Consider the following 24,146-nt stretch of genomic DNA (forward strand, 5'->3'; position numbering starts at 1 on the left):
TAATTAATTTTAGTAAAATTTAAAATTAAATTATGTTAATATTTTTTTCTAAATTTAAGACTTATTAATAATTTTCTTTAATTGTTTTTATATAAAATATGTACATCATAATTCTCTTGATTTAGTCCGATCCAATTTAAGGAATTTTGTAGGTTTATTAATGAGAGCTTGACGGAAAATTTTCATAAGTTTCCAAAAATTGAAGATACATATCAAAAAAAATTGAATTTAAATTATTTGTAGAAAGATATATCAATACTTGGATCTATTAAAAATTATATCTTTCATAGCTAAAACTACTATCGATACCTTGGATCTATTAGAAATTATATCTTTCATAGTTTTTAACTAAGACCAAGTATCATATATATTCTTATTAATTTAATATTTTATATAAAAAATTAAATTAAAATTTTATAAGTAATGTTGGGGTCGATGGCCCAGACCAAAACAGCCACTACGCTAAAGTAAAATTTACCGTGGGACCGACATTCACCGTGGGACCGATACCACTGTACACTTGGAACGAATAATATCACTTTTTTGCTCCGATTACGAATCGAATAACTTCATAACTGCAGCCATATTACGCAGCCAACAGAGACCGCTTATTTCGGCCCAGTACTCAAAAGCGAGCACAGATTAAGGTAGTATTTGACCGTCCGCCCTGATGCCGGCCGAATAAGTACATTGGGTTAAAAAAATTGACCTGTTTACAAGCAATCTTTTGTCCAATCATGACCCAGTAAGCAAACACGTGTCCGATAGTTAGACGTCACTTCTTGTTCCATCATAATGTTGCCAATTAACTATAGGCGAAATTTCGAGTCTGTAAAACCTCCCAATGTTAATTTTCAAAGCATGGGTCAAATAGAGCAACAACTCAGTACGTACAGTCAACATTGTCGCTTAATCAGCGCATGTCCCCACATGCCCCGTTTGTCAACAAGGTTCCAGGCATCCGTATCAATAGTCAGCTTGGACCCGGCTGTCTGACCATTAAGTGGCAGACACTATCCATATTAATACATTTACACAGAGGCATACATGTATAACAATGATCGTGGCGAAATGGCTCCTGAACAAATCCGACGGTGCGGACGAAATAGCAGGCCTTGCCAAACAAAATAATCATAAAGCATGATATTTGCTATGACTACAACTTACGCCAAAAATAAGTTACATTGCATACCTTTTACCATAATCCTATTCTTTGCTCGGGGATGATGATGATGTTGGTTGATCTACCTTAACTGTAGGCTCTCCGGTAATCTCACTGGGTAAAGTAGAATCCACACTGAGCTCTTCCGTTTCTTTGGTACTTTGATTTTCAATTTCAACCAAGGAATGCGGGACCCCGAGTTCCACAGTGACACTTTCAACCATAACTTTACTAGCTTCAGTTGCTTCATGTTCAACATTAGCTGCTCCATCTGTTAGAACAAAAGGAAAAAAGTTAGTCCCAGTACAGGTTTGTCAATTTATGGTAGACATTTAGAGGCCAATCTCACCGACACCGGTTTCAGTTGAAGCTGTTTTTGCTTCAGTTAATTCATTAGTGCAAAGTGAATCCAAGTTGTGAGCACTGTCATATGTAAGTTGAACATTTTCTATGTAACTGGTATCGCCTTGTAGTTTGACACCAGAAATCAACTCCATAGCTGGTATATCTGTAGCTTTGGCAATTTGCCTTCCATTTTTGCCCACTAGATTACCAGTGAAAAACTCTGATGCAACCACCGTACAACCAGGATGAGCATCGCCTGCTTCATTACATTCGCTATAACATGTTACAGATTGTTGCTCTGAGTTGATCGGTATATCATCTACAGGATGAACATCTTCACCAACTATTGCTGGTTGATGAGCATCTTCAGCAACTATCACTGGTTCTACTTGTTCAGTATCCTCCACACTAATACACAAGTCTGTTTTCATTTCAGCACGAACATGCTCATCAGTGCTAGACTCATTGTGGCACATACCAATACTATCGTGAAAGAAATCAGAATCTTTCATATTGCCATTTATCACTTTAGAATCAATTTCTGTTTCTTCAGTATTACCATATGGTTCAATCACTTTAGGATCAGTTTCTGTCTCTTCAGTGCTACCATATAGTTCAGGAGCTTTTTGATCCATACCAACAGAAGAGTCAGCGAGAGACGCATCATTGCCCATGTCAGTAGCATTTTTATTGGAATCAAGTGTTTCTGTAACATCATCCATCATTTTAGAATCTGTTTCTGTATTTTCAATATCATGTAGTCGAGAAGATTGCATAATAGCAGGTACTTTTCGTTCAATGCCAACACAAGCATCATTCATGTTACGGTTTGGGTTTGTCACTTCAGAGTTGCCATATGATTTGGAAGTTTGCACATTATCAAGTGAATCTGCATTTAGTTCACCATCATGTGTCCGAAGAAGAGGCTCATCATTCCTTGTGCTGGTAACATTTTCACTGGATTCAGGAAGTTTTGCTTCATTATCCATCCTATCTGATCGGGTTTCTGATTCGACAGCAGTATCCTCATCTTGCTGAACAACATATTCAGATTGTGAAGGACTATTAGAAGTAACTAATTGTGTTTGCTGCTCATCATACTTAATATCCAAGTCAGAAGCTAAAGAATTTTCAATGGTGCCATGAGGTTTCCAATCGCCATTCTTTTGATTAGAAATACCATCCAATTCGATACTATCACCCATGGTGCCATCAGGATTTTCATTCACTTGGCTATGAGTGTGCCTGCTGCTACTGTCAACACCAGAAATTTGATCCTCTTGGCATATTGCTTCAGTAAGATCTTCACCGCCAGGATTGTCAAATGGCACATCATGAATATTTTTCTTCAAAGTAAAATTGTGAGGCACCATATCCATGCTACAACAGCCAACAATAGGGTCATCATTTTTTTCTAGCAAAGCAACAGATGAATTTTGAGGATTTTCGAAAGTTACTAACTTATCATTGACATCAGCTGAACATGAAGGCATTTCATCTATGACCATAGCAGCAGTCTCTGAGTGGGATGGACCTTTTGCTGCTTTTCCAGTTATGTTACAATGCAATTTATCAGGGAGAACAATTTTAGAACAAATATTTGTCTCCATGCAGCAATCAGAATAGTTTTCCTCGTGGTTCTTTATACTAGCTTGTGTGGAGATATCGACAACCTGAGCAGAAATGAATGTACCTTCACAGATTTTCACGACTTCTTTCTCTTTGATTTTGCCTTCGGCGCCATCTTGGTTCACATGGTGGTCCATAGCCTGCTCCAAAAGTTCAACATTATAAGGAAGATGATCAACATTTGCACCAACTTCAATGACCATCTTTTTCTCTTTTAACAGAGCATTGCAATTATCATGAGACGAAGCATCCAGAATACTTACTTCTTTCTCCTTGGTTTTGCCTTCACAATGATCGTGGTGCTCATGATGGTCCATAGCCTGCTCCTCAAAAAGCTCAACATTAGAGGATAGGTGATCAACATTTGTATCAACTTCAATGTCCGTTCCTTTCTCTTTTAACTGAACATTGCAATTGTCAATGGATGATGCACCCAAAAAATTTACTTCGGCCTCTCTAGCCTCGACAGTGGACATTTCAATAGCACCAACAGGTTGATCAAGTTCAACCAAGTTAGCTCCCCTAGTTTTTGACTCAGGTAGCTCCTCCAATCTAACTTCTTTGCATGGTTCAGAGATATTATCCTCAAGTTCTTTCTTCAACGGAGACTCTTCTGGTACAGCATCAAGCTTTTCATGATGACAGATAATCACAGAAGAATCTATTTTTGAAAAAAAGGCAGTAGAGCCCTGATGTCCTAGTGACTCTGGTAAACTAGTCTTTGCAGATCTTTCATTGTTGCAATGTTCGATATGTATAGTTGTCTCCACAATTTCTGGAATTTGCATCACACTCATAGCTTCACTAGAGGGCCCCACGATAGGAGATAGAGAAGCATCATTCAAAACAAGCATTGCATCCTTATTGCTTGATGAAGAAACAGCAACATCTGATAAGTTCAAGCTTGAAGATGAGCCTTTCATTGAACAGATAACCGCTTGAGTGCTACCAATGGATTTATCTGATTCTACCCATGAATTCTTGGAACTGTGATCAGAAGAACTTACATTTGTGGAAGGAGGAATAAATTCCATGTTGCATTTGCCAAAATCTGACATTTCACAACCTATCCCCGGCCCTGAAGATTGTGCTGAAGCAGATTGAGTCTCATCTTCTTTCTCTGCCTTTTCAGAACACACCCGTATTTCTGAAGATTGTGGCAAAGCAGTCCAATTCTCATTTACTTTGTCACCTGATGCAGAAAGTGCCCCAAGTGATACAGGACCTCCAGCACTTTCACTATCCTGTTTCTCTTTATTAATAACTGCATGTGGAGCTTTTCCTTTGTTATCTGCTCGTTTAGCTCCTTCTGCCTGCTTTAATCCGGCAAGACGAGCACGTCGCTCACAAGCTGCTGTTGCAGAACCACTTCGAGCAGCTGCTTTTTTCCTAGTCACTGAAGATTTATCCAGCCCTTTTTGAACTGCAGGAGGCACAACACCATAGTCTTTTGTTGGAAGATATTGCACTTGAACCAAGGGAACTGCAACTACAGAGGGTGAAACTTTCGAATTATCCATTACTGCTTCTGTTGCTTTAGATGGATTAATCATTTCCTGATATTTGATGGCTTCAATAGACCCAGCAGGGCCATCCACTTGGGTAACTGCTTCAACACTTTTCTGAATCATAGATCTAGTATTTTGGGAACCATGGATAGATACAGCAACTTTAGAGTTCATCAATGAATCACCTGTTTGTTCTGGCATTACCTTCCCACTGCTTAAAGTGGAGATATTGCTATCTGTAAAGTTCTGCTGCTCTGTTAATCCAACACCACCAGATACTGTTTTCTGAGTGCTAACACTAGATAAATCACCTAAATTCTCATGTACTTTCTGTTTTTCACTTGATTTAGCCTCGGTAGAGCTCATGTTATCAATAGTGGCAGGTAATTTTGCCTTGCGAGGCACTGCTTTAATCATTGCTGCATCAGGAACCGCCCCAGATTCACTCATTTCAGCAGATGAAATTCCCTTATCAGATTCTTGAGACAAATTTGAAGTCTTAACTGATTCTAAGTCAACCCTACATAATTGTGTAGAAGGACTAAGATCATTATCAACAGCAGAAAGATTTGGAATCACTGTGCATTTGTCAACACTTATCTTCTCTTGCGGTATTGCAGGAACCTTAGGTGCATCTGATACTACTACAGTCTGAGTTGGAAGTTCAGTAGAAGCTGGTGGACATTTAGGTTTTCTGCCCCGTCCACGAAGTGCTCCAGTTTGACTTTTGTGAGCCTTGGTTTGAGCCAATGTGACCGGACTGGATGAAGGTAGTAAAGCAGGAGTTCCCACACCCACACTATCAGTAGTAGGAACCAGTCCCGAAACTGTAGGGGTTGCAGAAACCATTTCACTTTGGGACTTCACATCCTGCACCAACACTTCCCCTGCTGCTGTTCTCTTTGGCCTACCCCTACCCCGCTTAACTGGCGTAGACTCTTTGACTGACTGAGAAGGCTCTTTGACTGGCTGCTCTTTGACTGGCTGTACCAGCTCTTTAGATATAGTTGGTAATTCAGTTTGTAATGGTAATGGTAGATGTGTCTCCTTGTTTAGAAGTTCATCTGAATCCTTGGAGGGACATGGTTCTCTCAGTACCTTGATTGGTAATGTTTCAGGAGAATCAGCTTGACAAAGTTTCTCAAACTCTTCTTCGGTCCACTGATCTCCATAGGATCGTACCTGCAAAAGAAAATTTAAAGTGATGTACTAATATGTACATACACTACAGACATGATGTTCACTTGTTAGAGTTAGGTAGATGACTCAACCTCGCGAGCTCGTTTGCCCCTTCCATAGTGCTGTGTATCAAGGCCGCCAACATGTTCACCTTTTCTTTTAATGCCAGCGGTAGAAGGTTGTGATTCATATATCGACATTGCTTTATAGAAGGATTTCAAATCCTCATCTGTCACAAGACGAGAAGGCATAACAACAGAATCTGACCCATCTGGATAACCTTGAGCCAATCTTTGCCATGCTATCTGAAAGATACTCGGGTAAAATTAAGTGTTATAATGATATGAACTTCATGAATCAATCATTAACAAAATAACTGAAATAAATGTGAGGAGAAACACCATTTCTTCATCACGCCTTTGCTTGTCGATAGATTCAAATATATCAATCTCAGCTTCACTGCAAAGAGTAAGAGCACTATTTTTAGCATCAAAAAGGAAGAGTGCATTATTCACCATAAGATGCACTGTGATAAGACAGCTAATACTATCCACCATAAAAACAAAAATAATATATAAAAAACAGAAAATACCTTCGGGCAAGGATATCATTGAGAGAATCATCGTCCAAAACAGGCGCAGCTGCTTCCTTCTTAGATTCCCGAAGAAGATTTTCCAAATATTCCCTTCTGTCCTCAGCACTGTATGAAGTAGAACAAAAACAAATTCATTAAAAGATCATAGTTGGCTGGAGTTTACAATTTGGTGCATAGGAGAATACCAAAGTACCTTGTGTTATTGTCAAAGAATCCTGCAGTGATGCTCTGATTAGCAACACCGAGTTTGTGTTCTGCAGCAGCCCTTACTTGTTCTTCGACAGTATGTACCTGCACACATCGAGCCCAGAACAAGAACAAAAATTATACATAAAATGGAAAAGACAATTGTTACAAAAATAAGATCAAAGAATGCATTTTGGGATATCCATCGACAGAAAAATCAAGGGAAAAAAAGACAATTGCTAAAAAAAATTTTATAAAGTGACAAGTATGATATCAACATCCTTTATGTAAGCTTTACTAATGAATATACAACATACTGTCTCCAACCGTAGAACAAGTACATCCCTCTTTTGTCCAATCCGGTGGGCCCTTGCTTGAGCTTGCAAATCAACCTTCATCCTCAGGGAAAATGTTAGATGACAATCTTAAACTAACAATAGTTATAAATATAGGATCCCAAGAAGTGAATATTGCCTGTGGATTCCAGTCAGTGTCAAATAGGATGACAGTATCTGCAGCTTGAAGATTTACACCAACCCCTCCAGCTCGAATGCTAAAAAAAGCATCAGTGATACAGCAATATCAGACAACGAATCACCAAGAGTATACTGAAGATGGAAAATACTTAGTTTTCCATTTGATGTGAAAAAATATAAAACCTTAGGAGAAATATGAATGCTTGTGAGTCAGAACGGTTGAATTCGTCAACTAAAGCTCCACGGTCAAGCCCAGAGGTGTGTCCATCCAAACGAAGGTACCTATATCGTTTCCAACAGAGATAATCCTCCATGACATCCAGCAACCTCGTCATTGTTGAGAAAAAAAGAACCTGACACCATTCAGTGAGGAAACGTCTAATATAACAGGCATTGATTTTGGATGAAACAAAAAACAAATTCTCCAACTAAAAAAATGAAGTGTAGCAAAATTAGGCCAAACATCACAAAGCTTTCTTCCCATGCAAGTATAGTCTAAGATCATGAGTTACACGTACAAAAAAGATGCAACAGTTATTGTTCATGATATATATATATATATATATATATAGACATGCATACACAGGCACACAAAAATACATACAACCCATAGAAGATGATGAAAGTGATTGAACATAAGAGAAACCAGGTTACAAACACCAACATTGAAATATGGATCTCTAGGATTATAAAATATAAGTTTTGAACAATAAAATGACCATAAAGATATAGCTAAACACACTGACCAGAAGAAGAAAAAAAAGATGTTGATAAAAAAACTGTAAAGTTTACATACTCGATGACCAGTTGCTTTGAGCTTGGGAAGCAATCTGTCCAACATCTCAAGTTTTCCACAAAGTCTAATAATAGGAGGCAGAAAATGTTTAGGCAGAAAACTGTCAACCTGCATCAACAATTCAATCATGAAATAGGGGCAAAGTTTTCAAGTGAAATGACATATATAACTAAACATGCCTCTTCAACATGAAGTTGACTAAGATATGGGTGATTGCATATATTACGCATTTCCATCACAGTATTGTGTATTGAGCGTGCCTGGTCAAAAAAGGAAATGTAACTCAAGAGCTATTTAAAGAGCAATATTGTAAATGAAAGAGGTGAAATGATAAAGTTGGCACCTTAACACTTCCTAATGAACCAAGATTCTCCTCGACTCTTTTCATTAAGAGTTTCTGATAAGCAGAAGCCTCACATCTTACAAGTCTTTCAATTTTCTCAGGCAATTGATTCTCAACCTACCAATCAGAAAATCAAAGACAAATTATTTGGTATTTGAAAATAAAAGATGCATAGCTTATAAGTAAAGCGTGCATACAACAAGACAAAAACTCCAATTTCAACATACATTTGAATATACATTATACAGACAAACACATACACGATTTTCAAGATCCAAGTATAAAATTATAGATAAGTAAAAAAGAGATGACACAAGAATGTCTACCATACTCTTTTTGTTACATAAAAGAAAACAAACCAAAAAAATTTCCAGCCTGACTTAAGCAGCACATAAACAAAAATATAAACATGTTTGAACTATAAGCATAACAAACTTTTAGTCTTGACAGACTGCATTTTCGACAGTGAAGAGCAAAAAACTATAAACAACAATATAATTCAAAGAAATTTACAAGAAACTTAACTTCCAATTTTATCACATATTTTTTAGATAATAGACTATTTCAAGTTCATTTTTTGTTCCGCAAAACTAATGCATCTCCAGTTCTTTTGCATGGACTAGGACTAAAAGGAAATAACAAATAGGGAAATAAATCAAGTAGCGTGATAAAATGAGAGGGGGAATTTTAACAGCCTTCCATCCATAACTTACCACCATCAAGAAAATATTATTTAAAAATCATATATAACTCCGTCCGTGACAAACTAGTTATGGCCGGTCCCAAGCCTGGATAAAGGAGAGTTACGTTAGGTTGCCAACCAGCATTAAAACTAGGACAAATATTCAATGAATGGATTTATTAAACTATTAGGCTAATGCTAAGTTGTTTCCTAGAAGAAACGCGTTGCAAGATCCGATTGTAACATCTTGACAAGGACTGCTACATCTCCAAAACTCGGATGTTGTGCTAAATATGCAAGAGTTCGCGTTACAGGATCCAACTGTAACGTATCGGTAAAGACCGATACATCTCCATAAGAACTTGAGTGTAGTATTAAATAGGTAAGAATTCTCACATCATACCTTGGATAAGAATAAATATGATAGGAAAACTAATAATATAAGATTTGGAACATGGAACATAAGAACCCTCACTGCTAAATCAATAAAGGTAGTAGATACGATGATTTAGAGAAAAATTAGTATTTTGGGTACAAGAGACAAAATGGATAGGCAAGAAGGCAAAACCAATAGAGAACTTGGGTTTTAAGTTAAAGTACACAGGAAAGAGTAAAGCAAGAAATGGAGTGAGTATTGTTGTAAATAGTTCGTTAAAGGATGAAGTTGTAGTAGTTAGAAAAGGGATAGAATTATAACCCTTAAGATAATAATAACAAAAGAAACTATGAACATAATTAGCGTATATGCACCGCAAGTAGGATTAGATGAAGCTACTAAATCAAGGTTTTAGGACGACTTAGATGAAATATTACAAAACATTCCGTCAAATGAAATGATTTTAATAGGAGGTGATCTAAATGGGTATGTCGAAGTGAAAAATGAGGAATATGAGAGGATCCATGGGGCTATGGATTTGGAACAAGAAATGAGGAAAAGAAAACTATATTAGATTTTGCGATAGCATATGACTTTATATTAGCTAATACCTTTTTTAAGAAAAGAGAAGAACGCTTAGTAACGTTCAAAAGTAGAAATAATAAATCACAAATTGATTTTCTTATGGTTACAAAAAAAATAGATAGAAAGATTTGTAAAAATTGCAAGATCATCCCTAAAGAAAGCTTAACTATCCAACATAGTATCAATAGAAAGAAAATATATGAAGTCAAAGGACAGGATGCAAAATATACTTAAACAGAAGATAGGAGTACAAGCATTAGGTGAAATCTACGATGATTTTGATACGACATGGGATAAGATGGTATCAAAATTGAAAATAATAGCTAAGAATATACACGGTGAGTCAAAGAAACATGCACCACTAAAGAATCTTAGTGGTGGAATGAGAAAATACAAAAGAAAGTGAAGGAAAAACGAATAACTTATAAGGAATTCTATATTGAAAACTTAAAAAAAATATACAATAGCAAAGAAAGAAACTAAGAGAGTAGTGAATGAAGTAAAGAATTAAACTTTTGAACGATTATATTAAAAATTGAATATAAAAGAAAGGAAAAGAGACATTTATAAAATAGCTAAAATGATAGAAAAGAAGACGAGATCTTATCCAAATAAAATACATTAAAGATGAATGAAATAGGGTACCAGTAAACGATGAATAAATAAAAGAGCGGTGGAAAAAGTATTTTCATCAATTTTTTAATGAAGATTTAGGTAGCCAACTTAACTTAAGTAATTAAGTAGGTCAAATGAACATAAAAATTTAAATTTTTATCGTAGAATTCAAACTTCAGAAGTGGAACAAGCTTTAAATGGGATACACAATGGAAAAGTCATTGGACCAGATGATATTTCAATAGAGGTATGGAAGTTCCTAGGGAAATAAGGTATTGAATGACTTATAAATTATATAACATGATATTGAAAATGAAAAAAAATACATAATCAAAAGGAGAATAAGTACTCTAGTTCCCTTATATAAAAACAAGGGCGTTAAACTAATGAATCATACTATGAAACTCTGAAAAAAAAATAATAGAAAAAAAGATTAAGGAAGGAGACTGCGATAACTGAAAATCAATTTGAGTTCATGCCTGGAAGGTAAACAATAGAAGTTATACATCTTCTTAGACAATTAATTGAAATATATCAGGAGAAAAATAAGATCTACACGTGATATTCATTGACTTAGAAAAACCTTATGATAAAGTCTCAAATAAATTATATGGAAAATTTCAGAAAAGAGAGGTATTAGCATAACTTATATTGAACTAATTAAAGATATGTACAAGAATGTAACGACTAGAGTAAAGACTTCAGGTGGAGTAACTGAAGCATTTCCAATAAAGATAAAGTTACATCAAGGATCAGTTCTAAGTCTCTATCTTTTTACACTAATTATAAACCATGCCATTCAAAGTACAATAGCGTGTTTATAAATAATATTGTTTTGGTAGATGAAACATGTGAAGGAGTAAATGCTAAACTAGAATCTTAGCGGGAAACACTAGAAGGGAAAGGTTTTAGGCTTAGTAGAATAAAAGCAGAATCTAGGAAATTTAAGTTTAGCAATATAAGACATAATGAGATAATTGTTAAGATAGGAGATGACGAGTTACCTCGAACCGAAAGCTTTAGATATTTAGGATCATTTTATAAAATAATGGAGGGATTGAGAGAGATGTCTTACATAGAATATAAGCAGAATAATTGAAATGGAGAAGAGCGTCAGGTTGTTTATGTGATCATAAAGTACCTCTAAAAGTTAAAGGAAAATTCTATAAAACCACAGTTAGACCTGCTATGTTATATGTAGCTGAATGTTTGGACTATGACTCGAGCACATGTGCAAAAAATGAGAGTTGCCAAGATGAGGATGTTAAGATAGATGTGTGAATATATAAGAATGGACATAAAAAGAAATGAGAGTATTAGAGAGAAAGTCGGAGTGACATCTATTGAGAAAAAGTTAGACGACCAATAAATGCTCCTATTAGGCAATGTGAAACTATGATAAACTTGTATATCAAATGAGGAAGACCAAAAAAAGACTTAGTTAGCAACAATAAAATAAAATAAAATTTATTTAAATATAGATGATAATATCGTAGGAGATAGAGCTCAATGACGTAAAAGGATCAATATAGCCGACCTCACCTAGTGGGATAAGGCTTGGTTGTCGTTGTAGTAGTATAGATAAATCAGCAATTTTGACCGCTGAAATTTCAGTTCATGTTCTGATGCCTTTATCTTTAAGAACCTAGGTCTAAGTTGTCCACTAGTTAATAGCTCAATTCTAAGGTTTCTTGCAGTCAGGAGTCTCAAATGTCTTGCTTAAATATCAGTAGAGCATAGAAACAGAGGCGAACAACACTACCACTCAAATTTAATTATTATCAATAGAAGTTTTTCTTTAAAAAAAACACTCATCATAACATGTTTTATCATTTATCAAGTCATAGTTAAGGCATATTGCACAATAATCCATCTAAACTGTAACCAGTTTACCTTCGGACAAGCTCTTCAAATAAGTAATCATTGAATTACACCACAATAGAAACACAGGACAATCAAAATTTAACAATTTCAGAGTTTCAGTAGGATTGAGAAGCTAATCACCAACCTTATGTTTAAGTCTTCGAAGAACAAAAGGTCGAAGAACTTGGTGAAGACGGTTTATAATTAAAAGATTTTCCTCTTCAGAGAGTAATGCCTAAAAACATATTGAAGTCTCAATGTGGCATTGGTGATGCCATTTACATTAATTAAAGAGTCCCAGAACAACCAAAAAATAATACTTACTTCATCAGGATTATTATCTCCATTGGTTTCAAATGGTTTGTTGAACCATTGAGAAAAATCCTCTGATGAGTTAAAAATATTAGGCAACAAGAAATTAAGAAGGGCCCACAGCTCTTCAAGATTGTTCTGTAAAAATGACAAGTAAAATATCATGTAGCTAATACCACTAGAAAACAAATGCTACTACACTACAAGAGAATGAACCAGCTAATCTTATAATTTATAAAACTATTATTGTGAAAGTCATATTCAGAAGATATCCTAAATTTGGCACATGAATCCGAATTTTCATATAGCAATGTGTTAATGGCCTAGAGGCAAAAAATAAATCATAATAATGACAGAAAGGGTAACCTGTAGTGGGGTTCCAGTCAATAACAACCGATGAGAACTCTGATAATTCCTCAAGTCTCCATTGAGTTTACAGGAGGCATTCTTTATGCGATGACCTTCATCAATAATTATGTAGTGCCAATGAATTTTACTTAACTTTGGTCTATCATGTTTGTTCATCAAGTACTCATATGTTGTCAGCAAAACGTTAAACTTCTGATGAATAATCAATTCCCTGCAAAATGGAAAATATTGTCGCTGGTTGAAAAATAATGGAAAGTAGATTCTTTGGAATTATGTTCTATTACTTAAATAGTCTACGCCTTTCTTCAGGAGGACCACAATATGATATTTTGTTTATGCCAGGTGCCCAGAAACTCATTTCAGTCACCCAACCTGGTAGAACAGATGATGGCACAACCACAAGAAAAGGACCTTTGTCGTTCTTTGTTTCCATCAAGTAACAAATTAGAGAAATTACCTAGAAAGTAGAAGATTGTCAACACAATGACAATGAGACAATAATTTACATAAGTAAAAATCGAAGTTCATAAAAATTCAGCGAAAATCATAAGCAAAAAAAAGTAGACCTACTTGAACAGTTTTACCAAGACCCATTTCATCTGCAAGAATCCCGTTTAAGTGATTGTTATACAAAGAAACCAACCAACGTAAACCATTCATCTGATACCTGAAACATTTACCAGTACAAATTTGCAAGTATGGTTGAAAGTTAATAACATAGGTAAGTTTACTTGAAGGATCAAGAATAAAGGGCAATGATTTGTGATTGAAAGGAAGACAGAACATTGAGCATACTTACTCCCGCAATTTTCCTCCATGAAGAGATATTGGTTGCTCACTTATACTCTCTTTTACACTGGATCAGATAAAATTTCAAAGCAAAAGATCAGTATAATCTAACAACTCTATTTTTGCCCAGTTTACAAAAAAAAAAAAAAAAAAGATCTCAAAGCATCTTTCATCAAAAGACATACTGCCTGAATTTTAAAGCATCAGAAAACAAAATTAGGAATTTGAATCAAATAGCATTCACACCTATGAGCCAATTTGTAATATTTTTCATTGCTCTCCAAATAATGCTGCACCACAGAAAGAGTAAGCCAGAGAGGATAAGTAAAGAATGCTTAAAAAAACACATTCTAGCATACTTGAGCCTGGTCACTCTCATCATCGTTCTCATTAGCAGTCTCATTGTTTTCAACCATAGTTTGGTCTCGACTTTCATCCATTTCAAATTGCTTTGCCACAGACTTGGCATCATTTATCTTTGAACCCAGCTTCTGAAGATACTTTTCAGTCTCCTTAAGAAGCTGCTTAACACGATCTGATTTTGTATCCTAGATTGAAAACATAGTTCATCAATAAAAGAAAAGAAGCTAGCAAATAAAATAAAATAGATGAATACAGAATATTGATGAACACCTGAACCATTCTCAGATATCCCTCTACATCATTATTCTTCAATAGATTAATCTTCTCACGTTGGATCCTGTCAATCTTCTCCCGGTATGCCCTCTCTTTTCTTTTATGAAATTCCTTCACGTATTTATTAAAACCCTTCCAACGCTCTCTCTTAATCTTGAATGACTCCTCAAGTTTCTCTCTGAAAAATTCGGATTTAGAAAAACAAAGTAATTCAGCATACTGCCACTACATAACTGATATACATTCCACATGACAACAACAACAAACAGTGCATCCCAATTGCTTGAGTCAAAACAAAAACAGCATGAAACACCTATTACAATAAAATGAACAATGCTACTGTAGCAAAAAGATGAACCCAAACACACAAATTTCAGAAAGATATATAAATGGGATGGATAAATGAAACATACTTGTGATTTTCTATTTCACCAAAGAATTCTTTTTGTCTTTCACGAATTCGCTTTTGCCTTTCTTCCTTCATTTTCTGTTCAAACTTTTCAAGCTGCTTAATTCGTCGTCCATGTCTGTGTTTCTTGAATGACTTTAGTCGATCCATCTCAGGTGTTACAGGCTTGAAAAAATCATTAAGAAAGTCACTGAGACCCAGTGAAAAAAAGTACCACCAATTAGAACAAATGATGAAAAGAAATGTGTTCACAAATATAATTAAACAAGGAATTCAATGCTGGTAAGACTAGCCTATGTTAGCATGAGTATCCCAGAAGGAAAAGGAAAACGAAAAACCATCAAACCTTCTTAACCGGCGCTGTAGCGGAAGAAGTTGGAGTTTTTTCAGTTCTATAACACTCTTTGTCTTAGAAGAAATATCTTCAGATGAACTCACCTTTTCCTGAGTCAACAAAGAAAATAAAAATAGATACCTTGTTGAAAATTAACACCCCGAACTGTAACTCAGCATGTAATAGTTATGAAAGGTCATTCAGTTTTTTTTTAAAAAAAAAAGAAAGGTCATTCAGTTTTGCTAGTATTGACAATTAGAATAGAATTGTCCTTCCAAACACCTCAGGTTTAGTGAAGGATTAAAAACTAAAAAAAAACAGTGGAGAATCATATCCGAACACATACAGAAGCATATGACACTAGAAGTTAAAAATTATGCAACAAATCATCATTATTTTAGTTATTTAAAGCATACCATAGTTGCAGTTAGAGGAATGAGATAATGGAAGAGTTCGAAATTCTCTTTTGGTGGAAAGTTTAAAGTGGATGCAAATCACTCAATAGGAAAGTTTACACCGCACTTGACTAAAGCTATATAGGAGTGGCTTTATTTCTTGAAAGATTGTTGAATTGATGATTCCTCTTGGTAAAGTAAATAGTGAATTCAGTGAATCTTTTTTTTCTCTGTTATTCCTTTGAGGTTCTGTCTTCTATCAACTCAAGACACACCAATGCACATATCCTATCAACAGTACACAGGAAACTGGGCATTCATATATTTACTATATACATCACTCTAAATAAAGTAATGGTCATATATATCAATTTTCATCATCCAACAACAGACTCAATTTAATTATTCATACTTGAGCATGCTACTTTTCTTAAATTATATCATAAGGATAATCTATATTTTAGCAAAGGCATTACTTTTTAAGTTTAACAACTAAAAGGAACAAGGAAAAATATTAACAAAGATTAATGGATAGTGAGATTAGTATAGGCTTAAAACACGAGTATAGCAATGAATTAAGCAGAATGGTGTATCACCTGTTTAACAATAGAATAAACAGTGTTGGCCCTTTCAGATGTAGCTGCGATCAATGGAAACTCTATATGATTCTACTAGCCATTAAATAATTACCACAATAAATGATGTATCCTTTCTTTAGAGAGAGAGAGGAACAAAGTTAGCCCAAGAGATAATTTTTCCCGCATTGTTGATAAACATTTTCTCTTAATTAACAAGGAGTTTCCATGTCAAATACTTAAAACCCATATATCAGAATGAAAATTGTAAAGGATGACATAAAAAGGTCTTCTGTTTTTAGTAATTATTTTTTTATATGAGAAAAACAAAACAAAAGAAAACATAAAGCACCAAATCATTAATATCCCATATGATGCAAACCTACTTAGACACATAGTTCTCACACATTAACCAGAAGAGAGGAGATCTAAAATATTCAAGTGTACTTTCTTTTCTTGCCAACATAGTATATGATCATTCAGAGAGGTTATAAGTCTGACAAAAGGAAAAAAAATAATCAAGGGACAGATATCTGGTACCTTCAATTTCTCATAGCATGCAGCTATTTTTTCCTCAGACTTTTTAAGCTTTGAAGCCCATTTTTGTTCTTCAACTAGTTTCCTCTTTTGATAATCCATAATACACTTCTCAGAAGTTGTGTACTTTGGATGAGATGCAAGCATCTCATTCAAATTTGATTGATTTCCAATGTCTTGATCAAAAGATTTCTCCAAGACCACCTCATTCATGATCCCTGTCATGTATGCATCAGGATGTTGTTTGTGAATGGCAGACATAGCTACACCATTTGAAGTCAAGGCATCTGGATAGGAAGACATTTTCTCAGGAATGAATCGATTTAAGGAGTTGACATCCTTTAATGGATGAAATGCATTTTCAACACTTTCACATCTGTTTCCTACAGCATGCGGATTCTGCTCTTTTACAGGTAAAAGGGACTGATGCTTATCAGGATGGACATTGACTCCAGACAAGTTAGGATCTGGCAAATGTAAAGAGCCTGCATTGTTATTTTGACTGAAGTTATGAGACTGATTCAGATAAGCTTCCCGATGCAGCATAGCAGCAGCTGGAGTTTCGTTACTAGCAGTGTCCTTAATTTTGGCTCTTGGAGCAAATGGCATATCAAAACTCTTAGATTTACCAAATCCTACAGAAGGTGAGACTTGATTTGGCCAAACAGATTGGTGGTTAGAATTAGATGGAACCTCACTCTCGAACTGATTGCTGAAAATACCTGCAAAGGATGTGAAAAAAATCAGACTGCTGCAGCAAGAAGAGAAAGAAATGATTCTGCAGTCATGGATAAAAGTCTATAAATTAATATTTGTCTGAGGAAGAAAACATATAGTTTCTTCTTCTTAGTGCTATTTTTTTAAACAAACGTGGCATTTCCTACCTTTTTTCTTTGCATTAGCTATGTCCTTTGAGGACAATTCTGGCTCGACTATACTGCCACTAGATGAGGAAGCTGGAGGTCCTCTAGCCATATTGCTTGGACCAACAAACGAATTCTCCTGACTATTACTCGGTTCCCTTTCAGTTCCTCTGCTATCATTCAAGCGAGGTTGTGTTTCGTCTGTGTTAACCAACAATGGTACAGCATTCTCAGATTAAGAAGCAACACAAGTAGAAACTATTTCTGAATAAAATTGCAAAAAATGCACAAAAAGTGAGGCTACCTTCTTTTGCCAAACTAGCTCCAAGTGCTATTTCAAGGTGCAATTTCCTAGGCACTAAATTATTTCTGGATTCAATAGACAGGAAAAGTCAACATAAATAATAATCTAGGTTCTGCTATCATTAAGGCATTTACTTGGATGCATAAAAATAAAATAAAGAATTGTTTGTTATTCATACCTGAACGCAAGAAATACAAGGCATTGAGCCCTAAGTTGTTTCAGTTGTTGTTCCCTAAAAGGATGAGAAGGACTTGTGCCAAGTTTTATAACTGAGGAACTTGTTGGAGCACCTGTTTCCATGCTAATTGGTATACCACTTGATCTACTGTCTGATTTTGATCTAGAAAAGAGATCTTGGCTCACTTGACGCATCATGTCCATTTTTGCTCCACCTCCCTGCAGTTATTCTCTTGGTATTGAGAGACAAAATAAAAGGACACATTTAATCATAAAAAACAAGCTCGTTCTAGGTATTGCTTGACTGCCAGTGGAATCATTTGTAATTTTGTGATATGAGCTTACTTTATGATATTAGCAAATTATATGCCAATGTCGCAAATCTGAAGTTAGTATCCTTGCTCCTAGCAAAACACTTTATCCAAGAAAAAACATAATGCTAAGCATACAGGATAACCAATAATTTACATACTATGTTGAAGTTGAGACTTCAAATTAAAATTCAAGTTATGATTGGAGAATTAAACCGGTCCTGATAAGCATAGTTGTACTGGGATTGGCTGCAGATTTTTCAGCTAGGTCTTGAAGGGTCATCCAGATTGGGGCGAAAATAACAGAGATAGTTAAGCTCTGGCGAAAGATTGATAGTATCATATTGAAGAAGGAAGGGATCAGAAATTTTGTTCAAAATCAGTTGATTTCATGCAGACCCTAAGGATTCAACTAAGGAATCCTGCCAGAAGACGAGGAAAACCTGATTTACGGAGAATCTAGCCTCTGCTTCTACCGCTGACGAGATCAATTACATGAGCAGATCATTGTGATCCTACAACCTGCAGAGGGGGGAAGAAATCAGAGAAACCAGATTGCTGAAGCCTTCAAGGACATCGAAGGTTGATTTGGGAGGAGGAAGAGGACAGACACATTGGATGAGGATCATCCATCCTCTGGCCAATATTCTTAGTTATCAAGGAGAAGGGAGTCTCAGGATGGAGCAGTGTGAGTGTGAAGGAGAGTCTAGGGATGGAGGAGCATCCTCTGGCCAATATTTTTAGTTATCAAGGAGAAGAGAGTCTCAGGATGGAGTTGTGTGAGTGTGTCTAGGGATGGAGGAGCGTGAGTAAAAGGAAGGTAACTAATATGGAATATTTATTAATTTTATTATATCAATGGGCAATACATATAATTATGATAACTAGGTAGCTCCCGAGGCAACGGTGCAATGGCAGGAAGCCTCCTTAGTTTCCCAAACATCTAAGGATCGAATCTCAGTTTTGGCGAATTAACGGATGAATTTCCCTTAATGGACGATTAACCTAAGAATGTTGGGCTGATGGGCCACAACCCACTGCGAGCGCTTCCCGATTTAACTTAGTGGCCGATGAAAAGTCTCCGTGGAAACAGGTCGATCAAGCCAAGATTAGTCGGCATAAGCTATCCCTGGTGCCAACTAAAATAAATAAATAAACTATGATAACTAGGTAAGGTTGTGTGGTAGCAATTTAATTAAGGATATGCTAGTTTAAATTAATATATTTTGATTCATAATGTTAATTACGTCAATGTTTAATGAAGTCATTGATATATATATATCAAATGGTCTTCTCCCTGCTTCGCCTACCAAGTAAATCCAAAGCACAGCTTATGCAAACTCAGAATTTGACCTCCAAGATATTCATCCCATTTGGGATTCCTCCTTTTCCTCTTATCGTTCCTCTAAGTGTTTTACCACTACACTACACTTGCGAGAGTGAATAGTTAATTTATTATAATATAGACTATAAAATGATATGGTAAAGATTAAAAATATTATACATTAGGTGATTGATTTAGCTATACGGATATTAATAATATTGAACCATTATAAACCACAATAAATTAAATCAATTGTTTCATGATTGATATCAAAACTCTAATTTAATTGGTTAGCAACATCTTTTAATAACAGATTACTCTTCTTAATATGACATGCTTACTCTAGCTATTTATTTGTTACAAAAACTATTATTATTAATACTAGGAATGTTAATAAAATTAAACAACTATAAATAACAACAAAAACTAAATTATTTGCAAAATTAATATTAAAAATTAGAAAATGCTGGAAATTAGAAGAAAAAAAATAACAATAATTAGGGAACACTTGTTTAATAATTAATGACAAACTAATAGAGAAAAGCAATATTTAAACTAAATATTTGCTGATGAATCTCTAGTCAATACTTAAAAATAGATTGATTCACATACCTGACTTGCTTCTACATGGAACGAATCTCCTTCTGTTACTTTTGTCCCATGTGAAGATAAACCAACCTGCCCTTCAAAAGCTTTTACAGAAAATCTTGATGCATCCTCTCTCGCGGCAGAGGAATTCCAGGTATGTGAGTCTAGAACAGGTTTACTGGAGAGAGGAATTTCTTTGGTAGTGCTGACGGGAAGGAACTCTTTGCCCCTGTTCAACAGATGAGAACTAGAGGAAGCTTCAAAGTTTCTTTGAAAATGTAACTTGGAAGCTGAATCATGGCTCTCCAATTGAGAGTTATTATATTGTGCAGGGGCTGAAAGGGCAACATTTGCCGCTATAAAGGAATTAAAACCACCAGAAGAACATGTAGGAATACCATGCAAGCGACTGGTGGGCACATCAGCACTTGTTTCAGTATTTGTGTTAGCATTTGTTTGATTATTAGCATACAAAGATTCACCATGAATTCCAGGAGAAGGTTCTTTAAGAGAAGAAGTAGAACCCTGAGAATTATCTGATGGCATGGCAAATTTGTTCTGGTTCCAGAGATAATTTGAGCTAAAAGAGTTCATTCTCGATGCCATCAACCCTCCCTTTTGCAGAGCAAAAAATCGCTCAGCAGACAATACCTCCCGTTCTTCAGGAAGCTTAGAAATTGAATTTAGAGAAAATGTATTTGGTATTTTTGTGTTATCCATTGTCCTCTCAGTCATAACCTCACAACCTTCTTGTTTGCTTCGAAATGGAGCTCCAGAAACATTAAATAAGTGGGTGTTTTGATGAAGATTATTTGATTGTTCGAGAGCACCTGATTTTGATTCATCTTGCCTTCCACCTTTATCATTCTGTTTGCCTTTCCTAGAACTGTGGCCCATGACAGAGGTTTCAGATAACTGAGGGCTGTCAGGCAAAGAATCTTCTGCCGTTTTTGAGTTTCCTCTTTTACGCTTAGGGGCAGTCTTCTTTACTACTTTCTTGTTTGATTGATTCTCAAATCTAGTGCTATCATGCCTTTCCGAAGAGTTTGCTGACCTTGTGTCCTCCGTTGGCATGCTGGCTGGACTTCCTTGGTCAGATGACTTACTAATTTTCTGAGATAAACTTTGCTGAGCTTCAAGTCCAACCATGTCCATCTTACTCATTCCCAATTTATTTGATACATCTATTGCGCCTGATGTATTTTTCATCATATCATAGCGATTGGACGGACCAGCAAAGGCTTCATTAGCTAAATTAGTGGATGCAACTTGCCAAGTTGCAGCACCCAAACCTTTTTGAGGAACATCACTTCCACCTGCATGCAACAAATTGTTAACTGCTTCCTTTTCCCTTAACTTTGCCTGGCCAGAACTTCCTGTTTGAGGGACAGCAGTAAATGGAAGGCGGGATGATTTCAAGACCTCAATGTCAAGCCCATGCTGATTTATAACAGTTTCAAGGGCCCTGAAGAAAAAACCACCTTTAAGTGTACTTCCTGGTATGACATGGAAACGTACTTCTGATATATTAAGTACAATATGGAAACTTTGCATTCCCAAAAAAATAATAATAAATAATAATAATAATAATAATAATAAAGCAAAGCTAACTATTTAATTCAGATAAGGTTTTCCCCACTATTTAGTGGAAATTCATATTGTGCAGATAGATACACCAATTAAAGCATAATTAGTTTGCAAATTGCAATGAATTAAAAAGAACTAAGCATGACTAGAGAACCCTAACAAGCAATTGTGGCCTGTCCATCCTAATTATTTGTCATTGGCTACATGGACCCTATCTTGTCATTAAACTCAATATATGGTCATATTGTTGGCAATTGCACAATCATTGTGTTCTAGATAAAATTTTCTTTAGTTTCCCTTGGATGCTACATGTTCAACTATTGTGAAGTCAATTTTTCCACCTATAGATTCCACATGTTACCAACGTACAAGTCCGCATCATCTAACTTACTTCAATCAATTTATCATCTATCGAAGCTACAACTAATAATATTTTTATTCTCTCTCCTAATCACTAGTGTTCAAGCTAACATTCTCAATTTTATTATATTAATGTTTGTATGTTTTGCATCTTTGATACTCTCGTTTGATTGGTTATCACATGGTGTTATAAATTTTTCATTATTACATGACATACACCCAAGATTCTAGAAGCTCCTGTACACATTTTAAACATTCAAATATATCTTATGGATTCAATAATTGATCTGAGATATCTAAATGTTATGGGATTTTTATGTTCATCCCACTGAACTCTCTTTACTTTTTCCCCACTACCCAATATATTTTACCTCCGACCCACTATCCAACACAAAGTTAATAATTAAAATATTAAATGTGTGATACTTATCATTACGTCTTATTTTTTTGATATTTATATTACTGCACTTGCAAATTTTTCATTCTTGTACTAGGGCATATTCAATTTAAATATGAAGTCTGAAATGTTAATACAATACATATGCATTAGACAGCTTAAATAATGGGCTGTCCTTTGTAATCGATCAATGTTCAATCTAGTGTGAGTTGTCAATTATCTTGTCTAGCTTATCCATTAATCAAATTATAAGGTTGTCATCTGTAGTAACACTCTGGTAGCACTATAGAATTTAGTAGTGAAAAGATAACAAATGCAAAGATATTGAGCTTGTTTCTTATATTTTTATTAGAGATCCTTATTACCTTTAATGTTAACCATCGATTTAGCCCTCAGAGTCTGGGAACATTATCAATCTACATCTTTGGATGGATAACATTGAAGTTCATGTTTTGTGCAAAACAATATTTACAATAAATACCAAAACAAGAAAGCTTGTTTGCCAAATAATGAATTAACAAAAAGGAAGAAAATTGAACTCACCTAGAAATGACTTGATATGGCAATGAATGCTCCTTTCCACTTACTTTCATATGTTGACATATCTGACAAAATTAAAGAAAACAAAACGTGAAATTAGGTTTTGAGAAAAGTTTTCTACCACACTACGAAGATTGATCAATACCACATAAAGCTTTGAAGCTAATTTAGCAGGCTCATCCTTCGATTCTTGGATAAGTTTATGCAAAAGTTTGGCAGCCTCTACTTCAACATGTTGAGAAGCTGCCATATCTGTGTAAAAAGGAATTTAAGTCAATCTCTTTTATCATCACCGAAAGTAACAGTATTTTGTTCAGATAAAGTGGCACTGATCCTATAGATTGGTATCAGTAACTCATTCCTTCTTAAACTGTTCATCATGTATCTCAAACTTGATTTTTCATACTCGTAGAAGTTTGGAACATTTCTATAAATAACAGAAGAATAACAACTATCAGTGCAATCAACGCGCATCACCAATTTAGACGCAAAGGAGCAAGGTACCAAACGCCAACTTAAATATGCAACCACAATAAAATAGTAGGGTTCAATATATTTGATAAAATCTAAATTTACTAACTATCAATATCTAATAAGGTAATATTCACTTGAAAAGCTTTCGAACTGGTGATCCGCCCATTCTGATCAGAGAAATCATATTTTTGAACTATACACAACGCCCGAAAACGACCAGATCAGCTTGTTCCTAAGACTAAAAAGAGTAAGGAAAATTTAACACAGATGACTACCTCCGGTTGGCACAAATTTTGATCAGGGGCTCAGTCGACGAGAAGGAAGGAGGGAGGCAGAACGATAGACGGAAAACTTGCCTTGTGACCGACAGCGAGCCGAAGCAGCCGGATCGTTGCGTAGGATCAGAGATCGGCACCTCGGGCTAGTCGGCGGAGCCTCCCCACCGCGTTCCACCGCCTCACCATGCCCCTTGCGCTAGGTTTTTAGGTGCGAGGACTATGAGAGAGAAGGGGGGAAGTACTCTTG

The 24,146-nt window shown here is 35.5% G+C and overlaps 1 protein-coding gene across 4 annotated transcripts; it reads right to left on the reverse strand.

Annotated features, from left to right (window-relative positions):
- Nucleotides 1-847: 847 nt before the first annotated feature.
- On the reverse strand, nt 848-24,146 carry LOC122015365 (chromatin structure-remodeling complex protein SYD-like). Of its 4 annotated transcripts, none has more exons than XM_042572223.1 (33): nt 23,978-24,145; nt 23,293-23,399; nt 23,151-23,212; nt 20,288-21,728; nt 18,042-18,259; nt 17,864-17,928; nt 17,581-17,760; nt 16,700-17,418; nt 15,202-15,299; nt 14,860-15,045; nt 14,444-14,624; nt 14,170-14,358; nt 14,057-14,100; nt 13,821-13,877; nt 13,592-13,688; nt 13,306-13,478; nt 13,019-13,232; nt 12,665-12,790; nt 12,486-12,575; nt 8,220-8,336; nt 8,056-8,136; nt 7,877-7,984; nt 7,264-7,433; nt 7,079-7,157; nt 6,922-6,996; nt 6,612-6,709; nt 6,416-6,523; nt 6,225-6,282; nt 5,916-6,128; nt 3,400-5,826; nt 2,969-3,276; nt 1,512-2,887; nt 848-1,433 (listed from the first exon to the last, which is right to left on the reverse strand). In XM_042572223.1, exons 2-33 carry the CDS (start codon nt 23,395-23,397, stop codon nt 1,207-1,209), a joined length of 9,690 nt encoding a protein of 3,229 aa, XP_042428157.1. In that variant the 5' UTR covers nt 23,398-23,399; nt 23,978-24,145; the 3' UTR covers nt 848-1,206. The 4 variants fall into 4 exon arrangements, with proteins under 4 accessions (XP_042428157.1, XP_042428156.1, XP_042428155.1 ...); XM_042572222.1 differs by having other exon boundaries at nt 848-1,114; nt 1,193-1,433; nt 1,512-3,276; XM_042572221.1 differs by having other exon boundaries at nt 1,512-3,276.

Source organism: Zingiber officinale, chromosome 8B (assembly GCF_018446385.1).
Source record: "Zingiber officinale cultivar Zhangliang chromosome 8B, Zo_v1.1, whole genome shotgun sequence".
Taxonomy (NCBI): Eukaryota; Viridiplantae; Streptophyta; class Magnoliopsida; order Zingiberales; family Zingiberaceae; genus Zingiber; species Zingiber officinale.